Genomic DNA, 19,292 nt, shown 5'->3' on the forward strand with positions numbered 1-19,292 from the left:
GTTGGATTGAGAAAGAGGAGAAGGCAGAAGAATATGACATTTATGTCTATTTATAGAGAGGTATTTTAGAAATATTTAAAATTCTTAATGTATGATTATAAATAGTAAAAAGGATGATTAGAAATATATATTTTTAATGTAAAATTATAAACATATCTCTTCACAATAAATTATGGGTGAATTAAAAAAAAAAGTTTCTATCTTTAAAAAAATTTTCTAACTTTCAAAAATTCTCATAGAGTGCCTATTAGTCGTTTGAAAAGATCATTTGACATCTAATTCCATCGATTCTTTGTTGCCCTTGCCTCCCTATACCGCCCCTTCCTCCGTGGAACCCATGAGTCACACCCTCTCCTTCCTCACTACTTGTAGTTGACAAGGGGAGCCTATAGGCAACGACAAAGGTGCTCCCCCCCCAAAGCGACAGTGAGGTTGCATGGGTTGCCCCCTCTCTTTTCTCGCTTGCGATCAATGATGCAAGTGGGGTCTATAAGCGACAATGAAGAGGGTGCATGGGTCGCCCCCTCTCTTTCCTCGCTTGCGATCAACGATGCAAGTGGGGTCTATAGGCGACAATGAAGGCACAAGGTACCCCTCCCTCCTTCCTTCCCTATTGCCAATGGCGAGGGAGCACGGGTCGACCCCTCCCCTTCCTCACCCGTGATGGATGATGAGAGGGCTTGCGAGGGCACACGGACCATCCCCTCTCCTTCATTGCCAGTGGATGATGACAAAATCCCCTCTCCTTCCTCACCCATAATCAATGAGGAGGGCTTGCGGGCAACAGAAGTGTCTGGTAAGGTTTGATGAGGAGAAAACCTTCGTGTATGGGTGATGGGTTGTTGTTCTAGATAAAAGGGGTGGCTAGTAAGGCAGAGGCGCGACGACAGAGAGTGATGGTTGACAAGGGTAGAATGATCATTCTGAAAAAAAAAAAATCCTACAAAAATTTCTCCTGGGATACTATTTGAAAAATTGTCAAACATAACAAACTTTTTTTTCAAGAATTCTTCTATACTTATTCCTCTAAATTTAAATTAAGCCATAGATTCTCGCAAAACCTAAAACCTAATATATATATATATAATTTATAAATAATAGTTTGGATTATCTAAAATATGGAAAGATAATAGTAGACGTATTACAGAAGAGGATAGGAGTTCACATCATTATGACAATCAACTAATAGATACAAAAGACAATTATACATCTGCTAAGTTATTAGTGTTTTTGGGGATATATGTGTGTGTCATAATAAATTTAGAGGGATAAAATAAAGAACGTTAACTTTAGATAGATTCATATGCAATTTTATCTTCTTCGATTGTCAATCCATTTTATGCCAAAATTTTTACGAACAAAGACAAGGATTAGTAAATTAAGCCAAGTTGGTAGAAGGAACGCGAAATTATTGGGCATAAGTTTTATTCTCAATAAATCTTTGTTTTATGTTTTTCCTCTCACGAAACAACAATACTTTAAAGAGAGTTGCATTGATAAAAAAAAATATAAAGAAACTTCTTAAACTAAGAGACGCTAATAAATCTCAGACAAAAGCTTTTTCTTTACTTTTACCATCAAGTAATTAGCTAGCTAAGAAACAAATAGCAGCAAGCCTTTTGTTACAGTAAACATGTGCTGAGAACATTTTCGAAGGAACCGTGCTTATAGATTCATGTGTAGTTGGATAATTATTTGGCCAACAGATTTATACGCTGTCAGAATTAGTTTGTAAAGTAAGTCTTCTTATGCTTAAAGAATGCCGGGAGCACAGATGATGAAAGAATTATTGGACAAGATAAAAGAGAATTTAAGGAAGTGAAGGAAATCTTGAACTAAAAATCTACACTTAGCTTCTTGTCGATGTCTGAAAACGATTGGAAGAAGGCCATGAAATGCTTATAAGCCATATCGATATCGTCTTTGCCGCATATCTCCCTGACACTGCAGCATAACCCAAATATAAGTTAGATTACAGTAGGTAACCACCACTTGAGAAAAACTGAGGATAAACGAGAACATTCATACAGCGTGCTGTATTCTCCTTTGCAGTACATGTTCTGCTGTCACACATACTATACCAAATGATTGCCAAATTCCATCACAATCCTGCATCTGTTTCCAATTTATATTTTTTGAAAGTATCTTTTAGATTACAAACTTGTCTGTCATGCCATGTTTGTTCTTAAACTATATTATACAAAATCTATGAAATCAATAATTGTTAGTAGAAACAAGTTCCCTATAAAAACGGTGCCGTGGAAACCAGGGCGTCAAGTAAAATTAAAAGATACAGCAACTATCATATAAATAAGCAGGGCTACAAAAGCCAGTAAACATTACACATTACATTATATAGGAAACAATAGTTTAATGGTGAAACAACAAAAAGAACTTCTGTTTCTGCAAATCTGTCACTTTGTCAGACTATGTTTATAGTTTTTAGTTAATATATAATCCTTTAGAGTGACAAAAGAGGTGTAGTCCATTTGCAGGTGTCAGCAGTGTGAATTGGATTTTTAAGTTCATGACGTAGCCATAGCAAATGGGCTTAGATGCACCTTCAATAGGACTCCAAACTCAAATAGCACAAGACATACCTACCTGCAATCCTCAATTGCTTGATATGGCGGCGCATGCAATGTCAAGTTGATGTATGTGGATTCTCCTTTTTTTGTCGTCATTATACAGTTTTTACCCTGAGAATTTTGTGTTAGGTTTAGCAAACACATTTACCTCTCTATTAAATCTATCTGTGACCCATCATCCTGGTGAACATTTTTAATCGCTCACAGGTATCATCTCAGAAGACGCTTTCCATTAGGCTTCAGCTAACGTGGTTCAGTCACTGTGGGTTATGGGATGGTATAGTGTGATGTAGGTTGCTCCAGCTACATCACACTGAACTTCAGTGTCCAACATTTTTTATTGTCCAGCATAATTTTTTGTGACGATATTATTTTTCACATGTTTAAACAACAAAAAAGGAGTGCAGCATAAATACAAACAATACGATGATGCCATGAGAGACTCACCTGTGCATTGACAGCTGAGGAATGCCACAGTCAACAGTTCGGATACCAACCCCTGAAGCAAGTATAGGGCCAATAGTTGACCCACATCCCATATCATTTCTTACGACAAATTCCTACATGGGTTACAAAGGTCAGCATTGTTTTACGAAACATCTATCTGCAATAAAATAGTAAAAACTTGAAGACTGTTATTGAAAGATTTTACAAGTTAATCAATAAGTCAACTGTCACCAAGAAAGAACACAACCAATTTCAAGATTATGTTATGTAAAAATTGAAAACACTTTCTGTCAAAACGCTCAGATGGATCATGCAACTCTTGATTGCTACTACCTCAATAGAAAGGGAAAAAAAGGTGTGTTGAAAGTATGTTATATTCACAGTTTCCACTATAGGGTGCTCAAGTGGTTTCTGCGACTCGGAGGAAGAAAATTTTTTGTTTTAGCTGTATTAATGAAATATATTGTCCACAGTGGAAGGACACCAAGATTCCCACTGCTGATGAACAAAAAATACCTACCTCGCTTTGTGGTTTCTTTTCTTTTCTTTTTTCAAAAGCTCACGTAGAAGAAACATACAAACAACATCAATAGCAAGAACCCTTCCCAAAGAACACTCATGCTAATACCTGAATGATTATAAAAAGACTAAACCCTCTAGATAAACCATCTCAGAACTTGGATAGTGGATACCATTGATGACGTGATAGGATGTGGCAATCTGCCTATGCATAGGTGACTGCTCAAAAATATGACTATGATTCCTTCAATCCATTTTCAACTTCCTTATCATAATATAAAGAAGAATTTATTTCTCTGTTTAGTACTCCATTTGATATAGAAATAGACTAAGACTAACTGTCAAAATAATGAATCTTTTAGATCGATAAGTTCTCAGAACAGAGTGCCAACAGTTTTCCTACAAAAGCAAGAAAATCCTAGAACAGATTCTTATGGAATGCCAAAAGTATAACATAAGATCTACTGACGAGGCATGTACCATAAATTTTGCATATGTATCTACTATGCCTCTGTGCCATCGATGTAGGGAGACATTGAAGTTACATATTATTGCAGAAAAAAAGCAAGTCACGGAGACTTCCATTAAGCTAATTTTATAGATGTATTAATCTCTAAAAGGTTCACTTCTAGGTAACAAAGTCAATAATACAGAGAAAAAGGACAACAGTTACTCATCCCCACGGACTAGAAATAATGGATAACATGTAATACATTGTCGAGTCTTCAACGAATGCATTGCATGAAAAAACACCTTAAAGAAAGAGATTTTATTTGAGAATGTAATCCAGAAGATCATATAATTCATTGGCAATACCTGAACTGGAAGGTTATGAACATTTGCTACTTCTTTAAAAAGAAATGCAGTTAAAGAACTTGTGGCATAACGCTGATTGGCATTATGTTTGATCACAACTCCTTTTTGTAGAGCTGGTCTGTGGTGCTCTTCATATTTGTCTGGAAAATTTGGGTGGAGACCATGTGCCATGTCTGCCGACACTGAGAAACAACAAATAGACAAAACATAAGATCCACTAGTAGATTATCAGACCTTATACCGATAATCCATGTAATTATATCCATTTCAGAAAATCAGCATCACATTTGATTTCTTTTATCATGTACGAAAACCACACAAAGGAGACATGAAAAAGCTAACAAAAGTTGAAATTTCTTGGTGTCCCACTTGGTCAACAACTCAGATATAAAGTTGACACTCTGCAGACATCCAATAATTTCTTATCAACCTCATCTCTTATACCTTCAATACAACTCTTGAAATGTTGTAGTTGTACTGCTAGAACTTTTAAGTTAGTTCATTACTGCAATTTACATGCTCCAGCACTTCAAAATTTATAACTACTAGATACCCACTAGAAATTGGAATGGAAATAAAACCAGACATGTATCTTAAAATTCCTAGAATAGCAAAGAAAGAGAAAAGAAGCTTTAGAATTTAGATCACCCATAGAACTAGCAACAATAGCATAGTAATAGTTCCGATGAAAAGCACTCTTTCAGAGTTGATGATTCTGCAACGATGCATAAAAAGAAGCTATCTATATATCCAACAATCTACAATCTCAATCACAGAATTCTATATTCAAATTGTTCAAGGACTTTTTGACCATAAAAGAATGACAGAATTTGGATGGGCATAAGTGTAACTGAATTTGTGGGCATATTTTTATTTGTCAACTAACTAATAGTTATTTTCAACACCCCAAGGACAAATATCATGACATTTCAAAAGGATGAGCAATTTCTTTATTAAGATAAAAATAAATTGCCATCATTAAAGAAAAAAGGAAATAAAAATTATTATGAGGGCATGTGAAGGTAATTTACAAAAAATACTGTCTGCTCCAGAAAACTTCAGACTGATCCTATCACAAAGAACACAGTTCACATTTTTGCAGATAGTAAGTACTATGTGAATTCTTATTGTACTCTATCTTCAAGCAAAAGAAAATTAGCAACAGAATACCAAGAAAAGATGAACGTAATGCACGTTCAAATGAACCCTCTCTAAATCGCTCCTGAGCCAAGCAATCAACAATGCGTCTCATAGCCTGGAAAATGGTTGGTGCACCTGCCCCTTGCATAGAGTTTGATCCCACCTGTCAATTCCAAAACAACATAATACAACTAAAAAAAATATTGTGTGTGCTTTTGACAATTGAGTAAAAATGGAACAAACAGAAGAATACACATTATGTTTGAGGTATTGTTTCTTCTGATACACCATTTGAAGATAGGAATCTTATGATAGACAAGCATTGTCAACTTCAGGTACTGTCTCAAGCTAAGTTGCAAAAATCAGGAATTGATCCAATTTATATAGGAATGAGCATTGTGTTTAATAGGTTTTATGTTTATTTTCATTTAATCTCTTTTTCCATCACTTCCATCTGAACCTTTTCAAGTACCCACAACATTTATGGTGGACATTAGTAAATAATAACAATGAAACCTATTCTCTTTCCACTTTATCCAATATGATGTTGCTCCAGAAGCACTATAGCACTACAACACTTGACCGGATATGTGTTCCTATTATCTGATGCAGTCACCTGAATATTGTTAGTTTCCACTTCACCTTTCCTATATTCATATGAATTTTAAGGACAAAACTAGAACAATAGAGTCATCACAATTTCAAACTATTCCTTAGTCTAACTGAAGAAGTTCTACTGCATACCTAATAGTACACTCAACTTTTCTGTTTTGAATATGAATGATCTTAGGGCCATTTCAGGCCTCTGATTTTAATTAATTGACCAACATATATCTTATATTATGCTTGAGAAAGTTGGATCCCAGTATTGTTCAGATCAGGACAATTAGCAGGCCAGAAATTGGTTCATTTATATATCTCATCTCTTTTCTATTCTCCATCTTCTATCATCTGCCATTTTCCAATTCTTCTACTCTCTCTCTTCTCACGTTTTATCCTGCACTATGAATAACCAAAAAACCCAACATCGTTTCGAACAACATGCGATATCGTATTTTCCTATTTTTGGAATCTTTTCTTCATTCTTTAATTTGTGAAATAAAAACCCTTAAAGAAGGTTAAAACCATCACATGGTATCTCCTTTTTTCTAACAATGAATACCCAGTTATCCAAGTTGAAGGGCTGACAATAATAAATTTTCTTGAACCTTTATACATCATGGTTTCTTCTTAAGACACCATTGCTGAAGTATTGAGTCTACAAATTTTCTTCGTGACATTTCTTGTCTAATTTCTAATTTATTATCTAAGTTTAGACAAAATGATAAAGAAACAAATAGATAAATTCTATAATTGTAATTAGCTTCTCAGTAATATTTTCCAAATTATTCAATTACTAAATCATATCTTACATATTTTGACTAATGGCAATGTTTATAGATACAAATGTTCAATTTCCACTTATCAAAACTGTAAAATTAGGATCACATATTAAAATGACGACCCACTTAAGGATTTAACATCCTTATCAAGGCCCAACATAGCCCAGATCAAAACCTAGCATTATGTATGTGAAACATAAGTCAATGGTGGCTCTACGCCATGACGTGCCCTCTGATTGTATCCACGGGTAATCATTTCCTAATTGAACCCCTTACTATGACCCAAGACTAGGTCAATTCTAATATCAATTATCACGAACCAGCCTGATGAGATAACTAGCCTATTAACTTTGTTGAAACTAAATCACGAGCTCAAAATTCTTAAGCCCAAGTTAACATCTTCATAAGTCAATCTTAGTTTTAGCCACTTCCAACATGGCACTAAACTGGAGTGTTCCATATATGATGCATTATGCATCAAGAAGAAAAGGAAAAAGAAACACAACTAATCAAACAACATGGTTGTAGAATGTGTTTGAAATCACTAGTACGCCAAAATAGCATTTCAAATTTTCAAGTGTATATATCTTCATATGTATCAGAACTGATTGTAAAGTTCATGTAAATACAATTTACTCTCCAAAGTTCAGAAGTAGCACATTACTACTGTAGATAAATGAATGGTTCAATGCCTGTTCATATATCAGATCATTTGCAAAGGACAAATCATATGCTCATGTAGCATGCAGTGGTGATTGTATGTTGTACATCATTAAGTTTATTTCGTTCTTAAGAAATGACACTTCAATATAGTAAACTGGAGATAAGCATGAGTCCGTCAGGATCCGAGCAGGTAATTAAAACAAGTTATAGATAAAGCCATCAAATAATACAAAACATATGAATCTGGTTAAAAGATATATTGAAAGTAATACCTCTTCATTATCAAACAGAGCAACCATTCGGATAGCTTGCTCATTTGCTAAATCTCCAGGCAACCGACATGTATCTATCAGAGCTCTGAGTGCACAATAACTTGAAGCAAGATTGTCCAGTCTTCCAGAGAATATAAATTCATTATTTCCACCTCCAAGGCAACTAGGCTGAGTATCACAAACATTCAGCTCCATATCCATAATATCACTAACATCACAATTGAGTTCTTCGCATAAGACCTGAAAATTTACATAAAACATTAAGCACCACAACACCAATTTTGTTTGAAGCTAAATAGATAAAAACTGAATACACATCATGATTATACTGACCATCTACATGAGGTTATTAATCTGATATTTTCAGGTAAGTTCTGCAAATACCTGCAAGAGCAGCGAATGATGAGCACTTTTTGATGAAGAAGGTGCTATTTTCTTGTCCTCAGATTTCATTTCAGCATCCTCAATTTTTGTTGCAATTAGCGGAAGAAGCTGTGTCTCCAAGTTTGGTTTAAAACCTTCAGTATTCACTGTGCTATATAAAGGAAAGTTAGCTTTTGGGTTCATACATCAGAATGATTTCGATCAAATGAAACCAACTTTTGAACATTGTAGTTTATTTATTCATGTGCAAACACAACGAATTTACTGGAGTGAATAAATAGATAAATCAGAAAACATACAGTGTGAAATAAACAGAAAAATTGATCTTATAAGTGCAAATGCAAATTGAAATCGTTGAAATGCTTACAAAGAACATGAGAATGTACAATGTAAATTTAAACTTATTGCAGTGAATTTTAGGCTTTCAGAGAGAACAACCATGTCTAAAAAGATGTATGATATTTCACATTTACATGCCACAAGTTCAAAAGAATATACATTCTTCGAGAAAGAAAGTGGAATATAAAAGGCTTCGGAAATAAGGATTGCCCATTTGTTTAAAAAAAAAAGAGGATTCCTTTAAAAATGAAATTAGCATATAGCTGGAAGATGTATCCCAAACAGTGATTTAAAAAGCGCTAGGCGCCATGGTCCAAAAACGCCCGAGGCGCTAGGCGCTCGCCCGAGCGAAGCAAGGCGCTAAAATATAAAAATATATAATATAATTAATAAATATAATTATTTAAAATTTTTAAATAAAAATATGCTATTAAATTAAAAAAAATCTAAGATATAAAATTAACAGTATTAAGAAACCTAGCAATAATTTCAAATAAATAAAAATTAACAGTATTAAAATCAAAATAATATATTATTAATCTATTTACAGTATTGAAAATTAATTATTTTAAATAAACTTAATAATATTAACAGTATACAGTATACGTATACTGTTAAAAGGAAGTGTAAAGGGGTGCTGAGCCTGCTGACTGAGAAAAGAGGAAGCGGCAGCGGCGAGCGACGACAACGGTAGTGGCGAGCCGCAACAGCGGCAGCGGGAGTGGCGACAGCGGCGAGCAGCGATAGTGGGAGCAGGAGCGGCGAGCAGCGGGAGGCGCGGGTGGCGACAGCGGCAGCGTTTGCGAGCAGCGACAGTGGCGAGCAACGGCAGCGGGAGCAGAAGCGACGAGCAGCGGGAGGCGCGAGCGGCAACAGAGGCAGCGTTTGCGAGCAGCGACAGTGGCGAGCAACGGGAGGCGCGAGCGGTGACAAAGGTAGCGTTTGTGAGTAGCGACAACGGCGAGCAGCGGCAGCGGGAGCAGGAGTGGCGAGCAGCGGGAGGCGCGAGCGGCGACAGAGGCAGCGTTTGCGAGCAGCGATAGCGGCGACAATGGAAGTGTTTGCGAGCAGCAACAGCGGCGAGCAGCGAGATCGGGATCGGGAGCGACAGCGGAGAGGGTTAGGGTTGGGTTCTCACTTATATCGATTTTAGTTGGTTCGATTGAACCAACTAACCATCAGAGATCGAACCAGGACCGAACCTGACCTAAAATCCTGGTTCGGTCGCCTTGGTTAACCCAGGCACTCGCCCGAAGCGCCCAGCGCCTGGGCTCGGGCGAGCGCCTAGGCGGCGCCTGTTTGAAGCGCGCCGCCTGGGAGATTAGCGAGGCGCTCGGGCCTCACCTCGCCTCGCCCCGCCCGAGCGCCTAGGCGAGCGCCTTTTTAAATCACTGATCCCAAAAGTTTATAAGTTTGAAAACAAAAATTTACTAAAAAAACATTGACTTTTGGACACAATGACTTCCCTATTTCTTATAGACATGGATCTGAAATGAAAAGATTTATATATTTAATATTTATATATTGTACTGATGAGCCATGTTATTGTTTCATCTGTAATACCAGACTTGGTTTGAAAACATTTTTGCATAACTTGGAATATCATATGGCAGATAGTACAATCATGACGGACTGTTAAATGTAATTCATCATGCATTTGAATGTGAATAAATTGAAACAATCCATAATTGAAGGAGGAAATAGGCAGCAACCGGTCAAGATGAATGGCCAATGTTGGTACACGTAGCAAAGGTCTCCTCACTTTAACAAGTTTATGACTAAATGAACCATGGCCATCTTTCAGAATAACTCTCCCAGCTACACTTAGATCTCTATCAAACCATGTGTGCCACAATCCACCTCCATAAGTTTGCACATTTACCATCAGAAAGCCAGACTTGGATGATGCAGACCGAGGCTTGAGTTTTAAGCATGGGCTATCTGTGTGAGCAGCAATTACATGAAAACCACTTCCGATGCTATACCTGCAAAAACAAGGGAAAAAACCACTAACATCAACAACAGAGAACGAGAAAGTAGAATAGCACCCTTAGTTTGTCAAATAATAGATATAAGATATCACTGTGCAATGGTAATAAAGGCGCAACAGCCAGGAATGAAGATATCAAAACTATGTAAGGGAACTAAAGGAAAATGATCATATACAAAATCACTAATCACCAACAAATGGCAATGAATAGCAGTTGGCAACTGTCCAAGTTCCAAATACACCAGATCACTCTGTTGTTTTAGTTTTTAGTTATTCTAGGTTGTTATTAGGAATAGAACCAAATTAACATAGTGAGTAAAGCGTGAAGCCACATCTGTTAAATCCATAAGAGTATTTATATGTCATCTTAGCTACTCACTAGTAAACTTAATCTATTATCAAGTAATTGAGTTGTTAGCACTGTTCATAAGGTTTGAATTATTACCTCCACATTATAAAGAAGGTTCATAAAATGGCAAAGAGGGATTTGAAAAGATAAAATTCAACAAGATAGATTGGTTTGTGCCGATCAAGAGGAGTTGTGCTGCACGATTAAATTCACAAATTCATGATTTTCCAAGTAACCATAGTTCCGTGCTTTAAGAAATCACTGCCCCCATGTACCGGACCCAATTTTGTAATGTAGTAAAATGAAGTAAAATTCACTATATTAGGGATTGCTTAAGCTGAATATATCATTCTTTGGTCTCCACGCTAACAGAACTACAATAGTAACAATTTCGTAAACCGACTCTTAAATTTGTTAAACAAGCATTTGACTATATAACGCAACTCACCTCTCTCCAACCACAAAAGCCACCAAGCAGGACATATTCCGAGTGAAGAAGTACCGACCACCGGGCCGCAGATCCCACTCGTCATTCTCGTTGAGCAAATGGAAACCAGCCTCGATCAGCTGCCTCTTCGCTTCAGCTGAATTGCAAAAAAGCCACAAATAAAAAAAGCGTCCGACCAAAGCACCCGAAAAAGGAACAGGATGACGGAACGAATAGAAGATTTCACAGATTTACCGGTGGCGTGGAACTGCGTCCAAGACTCGTTAAGGTAATCCAGCAGATCGCCAACTATTGAAGGGGCGGGCTCGCCCCTTCTTGGGTCGCTCTGAATCGACAGTAGACTGATCAGAGGAATAGAGGGAGGAGGGGGAATTCAAAAAGGGGAAACCCGAGAGGTTCTCACCTGGGTCGGGGGATCGGATTTGGAGCAAAGGAGACGACGGGCGAAGGAGAAGCGCGAGATGGGGCGGGGTCGCCGGGAGGAGACGTGGAAGCTTGAGGAGAGAGGAGAGAAGAAAGATGAGGGGGGCAGAAACGGGTGGGGAGGCGGCTTGTTGAGGAGGAGATGGAGACGACTCAGAGCCATCGCTTACTACACAATCGCGACACCGAAGAAGATGCAAGATATGATGATGATCGGACACGATACGAAATAGATAAATAAAATTTAAAATGAACGGAAAAAAAACAGGGGTCAGGGCACATTAGAGTTCGAGATTAGCGCGACCTCCGGGTATCGATCTGTTCGGTGCGCACTATATGTAAAATAAGAATTTCTTAAAATTATGAAAAAGACCATCTATTCCATCCGTCTCCAACATTTTACTTTTTTTAACTCAAACTTTGGGCAGTTAGAGATAAGGTTCGAAAAGAAATTATCTATTTTTTCAGAAAAGAAATACTTTTCCCTATATATTTTTTTGGTGTGTTCTTAGAATATGATATATCGGATTAAGGAAACATGTGGCAATACACTGAGAAAAGCAATAACAAAAGATGCACATTCAAAGGACGGAAGAGAGACAGCCAAATCAACGGCCATACAGGACACTGATCAGAGTGGATTCTTGTGGCCTAGAGTTAAGGCCACCTATATACATGGCAGTCGTTGACAAGATCCGATAGAAATGGTGTACATAGTGGACGTGGAATCGCGTACCAAACGACATCTAAGCAAGTTATTGTTACCCGTGAAACATCAATAACTATCTTCCTCTGTTCCAGGCCTTCGAAGGTAGTATAGCAAGCTGTTGATCAGAACCTGCACATATATTGAACTCATAATAGGAGACGAATATCTACCTGGTCATTAAACCAACCAAATCATCAAAAACTTTCCTACTTAATTTAAGCACAGTTAAAGCAATGAAATCATATAAATATTACTTCGAATTCAAATTCAGGTCCAACAGAAAACCACATAACCTAAATATTTACTTTTTCCCAACTTCTATAAATCCAATTTGTGTCTCAGCTACTTGAAATCAGATTTTTTTTCTTTTGTTAACATTTGAGACTATAAGCTTAAATGAACACAGTAGTTGCAAAATATTGACGTGATTAACCTTACCTGTGACAAAGTATTGCTCAGTGCTGCACCTCTGTAGCTCACATGAAATATGTCCTTTGCTACCAGGCCCTATAAGACAACGTATAGACGAATTTTAATTTTAATTCTTGTGCACACATACATACATACTAGAGAGAGAAGAAAGACTTCAGTGTCAATCTCTGCTGATTCAACATCTATACTGATGTCTAGTATAATCTTGATGATCTCCAGCAGTAATCCAGGGCGATCAGCAGTCTCAATGTAGAGTAAGCTGGAAGATCACAGAAAGTGGTTAGGATATGTACAGGTTCTCAAAGATAGTGGGTTCTGACAAACCTAAATATTATGAAAATATAATGTAACAATGTAATTCTAGAAATAAAAGATCAAAAAACTTAGAAGTAAAATGACGAAAGTGTTATACCAATTTGAATATGGATTATCATGTAGAGCACTAGAACTACCAAAACAAGTTGTTCATATATGCATATTTGTGCATATAAATCACAAGACATGACAAAAGTTATATCTTTCCAGGATCATGACAATTTAGGTTTTGAAGAATGGCATAGGAAGTTATGATTAATCTTAATATCTTGCCACCTTGAATAATACAGAGCATTGCCATTTGACAAAGAGACTCTGTACACGATGACGAAAAGTGACATTATCAGAACATGCAATCATTATATTGTCTGATTAGGCTGATAACTGCATCAATAGAACACAGAAGGGTGATGATATCAGGGCTTCTCCATAAACTAATCAGCACAAAAGTTACTTGTATAGAGAAACTAAAGTAATCGAACTAACATGGAGAAGGAACAAACCTTCTCTTTGGCCCATCATCCTGAAGCAGCACATGTGTTGTATCATCAACATCAAGCTGTAATTTTAAAATGACGAGTTTCAGGAATGTCAATGAAGTGGCTACAGTTCTTTTTATCAAAATAGATAATAGTCACATGATGAGTACCTACTGAAAAAGTTCAAGGAACATATGCCATTTAGTCTGTATCGATTTCAGGGAATAAGTTACTAATCAAATTATTCTTTACTGAGATTGTTCCTCTCAGTCCTTAAATGTACTAAATTCCAACTTTTATTTTCCTGTTTCAGCACCCAAATAAACTTAATCTTAGCGTACTTATCTTCTAGGCCTGGACCTGCAGGGTCATGTATTATCCGGTTACCTCATAATAAGGTAATCACAGTATGATCTGAAGCTGCATTCATCCAAAGGTTAATATTGGAATGACATGTCTAACTATTAAACAGAACATACTTTTTTAGTTTTTTTCCCTCATAATAATGCTTCACATGCTACAAAAAACAATTGCTGCCCAATCCACACAACTCCTGGAATAGTAAAATGTACTCCATATTGAGGTATTACTAATACATGGACCATTATCTGCACAAAAGCAGAAACAAAGGACTCTACATTAGCAGCAGGTTGATCTTCAGTTATTAAACCATTTTTCACCACAAAATGCATTCTTACTCTGAAAGATGTACTGCTATTAAGAAAAATGTGAAAAAGCCAATGAACTATGTTAGCTGTCAAAAATTTGTACTTTATTCAATCACCAATGCAGCAAAATATAATAATAAAACATTTATTCATTTCCTCTTGCTTTATCAGAATAGCTCTTGAAACTTTGCAAATGCACTTCACCTTTGTCTTGGCTATTTCTATCATCCAAGTGCAGCTATTTCTGAAGTATATACTTCATGACTGGACCATCATAATTATCTAAACTTTAATGTCTACTGTTACAAGATCGGTCGCAGTGACAAATTCTCAAATTTCGAAGTATTATCTTGTGCATAAGTCTTTAGGTAGCTGAATCAGCTGCATCTCATTGGCAAAAATTTGCAAGGTCCAAACACATCTGGGAATAATAAAATTTAGATGAACTTTTCTGCTTTAATTTTCCTTGGAAATCATCCAGATGAAACATTTTTGAAAAGTCAATACAAAGTTCTGGATTGCTTAACCTACCATAGAGATATATTTCACAATCTCTTTTTTTTAAAGCTTTGTGAAAGAGAACATTTAGCAATCAGTGAAGATACCTTTTTTGGAGGTTTGTTTCCAAAAACTTCACCCATTGCAAGCCTTTCACTTGATTCCTATGATAAACAAGCACAGAATGCCACTTACTACCAGACCTTGCTATAGCAATTAAGCAAGTAAGCTAATTGCTTACAGGATGATACTTCAAAAGGTTGTCAATGATGCTAAGACGAATTCGTTCCAATATCTCTGGATCCTCAACCTTGCACCCCCTAGGATGCTCATGAAGTCAATACCAATAATTATTTAATTAAGCAAATGCTTCACTTGCAGTATTTGTCCAAATTAAAATTCTGAAATAGACAAGGTAATAAAGCAGAATACAGGGAAAAAAGGCATCAGATGCAAATAGTTTGCATGAATGTTTAACTGGAAATATTAATTACAATGTATTTTATATTAGGTTCTTATGTTACAGCTATTTGAGTAAATCAAATTACCACAATCAACTTGAAAACAATAAACATATACACAACAAACAAAGCTAATTTATTAGTTAGATGGATCAGCCAGAAATATTAACTAGGATCTTTTGCATGATATGGTAACGTAGTAGTAGTATTTCCTTTTTGCATAAAATATTCAGGTGCATTATTGAATTCATGCTCAGAGTGTGACAAATCAAATTTACCACAAATGGTCGTTTCCATCGTTTACATAATATTTTCAGAAACTTAGTGCATGATATTGCTGCTATTATGCATACATACACAGCACAACCCAAGTCCATCTCAGATTATCAGAGATTATGACCAAATAGTGCCATAACAATAACAATGCAGTTACAATTTTCAGACATGAATTACTTACAAATATTTATGTAAGGTCAGCCTGAATGTTGAGAAAATACGTAGAGGATGTAAAAGAGATGCATGTGCTTAAAACTAGATTTCTCAATATGGATTTCGTGTAACAAAACCAGATGGGATAGCTGTAAACAATCATGAATACTTACTGTTGTGTAATAAAAAATTGGGTTTTCACAATGGCATCTTCAGTAGTTACAGTTCCCTTTGTCACATCCAATCCTAGATCCTTGAGTTCTCGCATCTGCAGATTTTGGGAATACAAATGCAATAATGTTTCAATTTTCTGCAAGTTGTATCCAAATCATAATCATCTAGCATCTTTTTAGAACACTAAGCAGAAAAAGAAAAGAAATTCAGCTACATACTTAATGTGCTTTAATAGTGGCACCATCTGTAACCTTAAAGGCTCATCCGTGCTTAAGTAATGTTTGGATATTTAATGACTCATCTTAACTATCATGCACTAAGATATGATATACAATCTCACGAGGAGGAGGAGGATAATAATAATAATAACAATAACAATAACAATAATAATACTAATACTAATACTAATAATAATAATAGCCACAAATGTATTGACATAAAATTTATGTTCTATGTTTGGTTCATATAGCTTGGGTGCATTAGCACATTAGTTGGATTTAATATGAGCTATTTGCAGGATTATTATATATGCTTAACTAGTTTACAAAAAAAAAATCCAAACAAACTAAGTGACTTTCAACAGATAGATACCAGGACTAAATGCATATTTATGTACAAGAGGGGCAGTGAGAACAGGTATATATATATATATGTATATATATATATATGTATATGTATATATATATATATATACATATATACATATATATATATATACATATATACATATATATACATATATATACATATATATACATATATATATACACATATATATATATACATATATACATACATATACATATATATACATATATATATATACACATATATATACATATATATATATACACATATATATATACACATATATATACATATATATATATACACATATATATATACACATATATATACACATATATATATATATATATATATATATATATATATATATATATATATATATATATATATATATATATATTGTGTGTGTATGTGTGTAAGCAGAGAGAAAGAGACGACCGTGTCAAGTAATGCACCCAGACGATCACCAAAACTGAGCCACACAATAGTCGCATGTGCATCTGAGTCTTGATCTATCAAAATAATTGGCATTGGTACTGAATCATTCTCCTGGTCAGATTTCTGCTAGAGTAGTAATTTGTCAAAGTGATAATCAAAAGTAAAAACCTGCAATTTCAATATGTAACTTCAAGAGATTTCATGTAAATCCCATAAAATCTGCATATACAAACTATCCAGAAAGCTCCCGGTTGCAGGATTTATCACGTATCAAATGGGAGAATGTCTGATACACAATAACGAAGCATTTTATTATGAAATACCAAACATATTTTTGTTTTACATTTCTTTGTTCAATTAAATCGGAAATGAACAAAAATAATTAGAAATAGCAGCTATGGGTTATTAATATCCCTTTCTTTTCCCTGACTTGTGCCTTACCCGATTGCCTCTGCGAAAATACAATTCCAGTGAAATTTTAATTTTTTTTACTAGCAAAATGGATGACAGAGACATCAGATGAGAAGAGGATACACCAAGGAATATGCTTTTTAGCAGCAGGAGCAAACTTATCTACTAATACAGGTCACCTGCCCTGAAGATTACTCTTTATATGCACAAATATTGAGAGGAGTAAAAGATGTCATACCTTCGAGGAAGTTTCTACAGCCCCATTTGGGTTAAGAAAATATTGAGAATCATGACTGTCCCTATAACATATATGTAAGATATTCAATACCAACCACAGACGATTGACGGTGTTAAATAACCTCATATATCACAATGGTAAAGTCATGCATAGTAAATGATAACTATCCTAGAAAACTTAAGAGCTGAGTACATAGTTATAGAACTCCAGTTTTTCAAAAAACAGAATCCCATAAAAAATAATTTGAAATTTAAAGTGTAATAACATACAGAATCCCACAAAAAATACTGGGTTTAGTCTGTTTTGTCTTCTTTGTAAACTGCTGCGTCTACTAATTTACAGGTTGGTACTACTTAAGCTTTCATGGATTAGCATTACAAAGGGATAACTCATACCAGTAGAATATGCACTAGGACGTTGTTTTCACAAATCTCTAACTGTAATATCATGAAACAAAAGAATGCGACTGTAGATCATGAAACCGGATCCGAACAGATCAAATCAACATGAACAAGATAGCAGAAAAATTAATCACGGGAGCTCACTCAGAGCCCATATTTTCATCAAGAAAGCAAATAACTAAATAAACTAACCATGAGCAAGAGAATCCAGAAGCATGAGGCTGAATCACGGTAAATCAATCAAAGCGTTGTTTCTTGAAAAAGAAACTACGATATCAACTAAATCGTAGCACCAAGACCCAGACGAAGAAATCAAACCTAGATGACATGTAAGAAAACCCAAAAAGCCATGGACGAAGCCCCGTTTCGTTCAGAGGACGACAACACCACAAGCGGAATCGTCCACCTCCGGGGACTGAGTCGTCAACGACGGGTCATAATTCACAAGAATTAGCGAGAGAAGAGATCAAAGAAGAAAGAAACAGCTATACAATATGCGAAGGGAAGCGAATCCAAGCTCACCCATGCAGCTTTCCGAGAAAGACACCGCCGCCGGAGGCGACCGATCCGTGGAGGGAGGGGTCATGCTTGCCGATCTCGAGAGGTTGGGGGAACTCTAGGTGGGCTGAAACCCTAGATCGGGGGCGGAGAGCAGCGGGGGAGAAGAAGAGGAAGCGAGAGGAGAGGAAGGCGCTTGCGAGAGCCATTATTCTCTTCTTTCCCAGCAACGGAATGGGAGGTTACAGAAGGGAAAGAGGAAGTTGGTATTTATAAGGCGAAAACGACCCTCGCTCTTGCGTCGGCGAGTCTGTTTCGCCCTCCGCCTTCGGTTGATGCCACGTCAGGATGAGTGGCTTTCCCGCGCTCGAATCAAGTCCGAATCTGATCCATTTTCCGAAACCAACACTTCCTCCGCCCTCGTCTGTTACGAGCCCGCCTACTTGACTAGTTATTGGAGCGTTCCCGGGCCCCACCTATGGGTCCCAGCGATTATCGCGAAGTTGGTCGCATGCTAAAGTTCCACCTGTTCTACTAAGATGGACCCCGCTTAGCTCCAATCACAAGCGTTGCTCGAAGCCTGGACACAGCCAATCATTGATTTGGAGAAACCGATTGTGGAGAAGCTTATCAGCTAATCAATCCTGGCCGTTGGTGTCACACACTTGAGCAATGCTTCGTCTTCATGCAGTACTACCATTGGTATGTGTCTAATTGCTGACCCCATTGCTTGTCAAACGAGTGGTTATGCGCAATGTGATCGTTAATTCGAACCTTTTTGTGGGCTCATCAA

General features: G+C 36.4%; 2 protein-coding genes across 3 annotated transcripts; both read right to left on the reverse strand.

The window, feature by feature from the left end:
* Nucleotides 1-1,546: 1,546 nt before the first annotated feature.
* On the reverse strand, nucleotides 1,547-11,923 carry LOC135631976 (probable aspartyl aminopeptidase). Its single transcript, XM_065140182.1, has 10 exons — nucleotides 11,741-11,923; nucleotides 11,572-11,662; nucleotides 11,338-11,473; nucleotides 10,263-10,535; nucleotides 8,212-8,362; nucleotides 7,828-8,067; nucleotides 5,541-5,673; nucleotides 4,371-4,552; nucleotides 3,036-3,148; nucleotides 1,547-1,944 (listed from the first exon to the last, which is right to left on the reverse strand). The coding sequence occupies exons 1-10, from the start codon at nucleotides 11,921-11,923 to the stop codon at nucleotides 1,836-1,838; spliced, it is 1,611 nt and encodes a 536-aa protein (XP_064996254.1). The 3' UTR covers nucleotides 1,547-1,835.
* Nucleotides 11,924-12,312: 389 nt separating this feature from the next.
* LOC103976518 (ACT domain-containing protein ACR12) lies at nucleotides 12,313-18,737 on the reverse strand. Of its 2 annotated transcripts, none has more exons than XM_018822371.2 (10): nucleotides 18,524-18,737; nucleotides 17,601-17,655; nucleotides 16,952-17,074; nucleotides 15,925-16,019; nucleotides 15,103-15,181; nucleotides 14,969-15,025; nucleotides 13,720-13,775; nucleotides 13,055-13,160; nucleotides 12,908-12,976; nucleotides 12,313-12,598 (listed from the first exon to the last, which is right to left on the reverse strand). In XM_018822371.2, the coding sequence occupies exons 1-10, from the start codon at nucleotides 18,706-18,708 to the stop codon at nucleotides 12,536-12,538; spliced, it is 888 nt and encodes a 295-aa protein (XP_018677916.2). In that variant the 5' UTR covers nucleotides 18,709-18,737; the 3' UTR covers nucleotides 12,313-12,535. The 2 variants fall into 2 exon arrangements, with proteins under 2 accessions (XP_018677916.2, XP_009390020.3); XM_009391745.3 differs by having other exon boundaries at nucleotides 17,601-17,661.
* Between the last annotated feature and the right edge of the window lie 555 nt (nucleotides 18,738-19,292).

The sequence above is a fragment of the Musa acuminata genome, chromosome BXJ3-2 (genome assembly GCF_036884655.1).
Source record: "Musa acuminata AAA Group cultivar baxijiao chromosome BXJ3-2, Cavendish_Baxijiao_AAA, whole genome shotgun sequence".
NCBI classification, from domain to species: domain Eukaryota; kingdom Viridiplantae; phylum Streptophyta; class Magnoliopsida; order Zingiberales; family Musaceae; genus Musa; species Musa acuminata.

What these genes read in the sequence shown, in the direction of transcription:
- LOC103976518 (XM_009391745.3), bottom strand. Translation starts at nt 18,708, where the DNA reads ATGGCTCTCGCAAGCGCCTTCCTCTCCTCTCGCTTCCTCTTCTTCTCC. An exon ending in CTGTAGAAACTTCCTCGAAG is followed by an intron (nt 17,075 to 17,600) that starts GTATGACATCTT and finishes CTACTCTAGCAG; the next exon opens with AAATCTGACCAGGAGAATGA. An exon ending in TGGGTGCATTACTTGACACG is followed by an intron (nt 16,020 to 16,951) that starts GTCGTCTCTTTC and finishes CAAAATCTGCAG; the next exon opens with ATGCGAGAACTCAAGGATCT.
- LOC135631976 (XM_065140182.1), bottom strand. Translation starts at nt 11,923, where the DNA reads ATGGCTCTGAGTCGTCTCCATCTCCTCCTCAACAAGCCGCCTCCCCAC. An exon ending in GCTTTTGTGGTTGGAGAGAG is followed by an intron (nt 10,536 to 11,337) that starts GTGAGTTGCGTT and finishes TTGTTTTTGCAG; the next exon opens with GTATAGCATCGGAAGTGGTT. An exon ending in ATTACGTTCATCTTTTCTTG is followed by an intron (nt 4,553 to 5,540) that starts GTATTCTGTTGC and finishes GTTGTTTCTCAG; the next exon opens with TGTCGGCAGACATGGCACAT.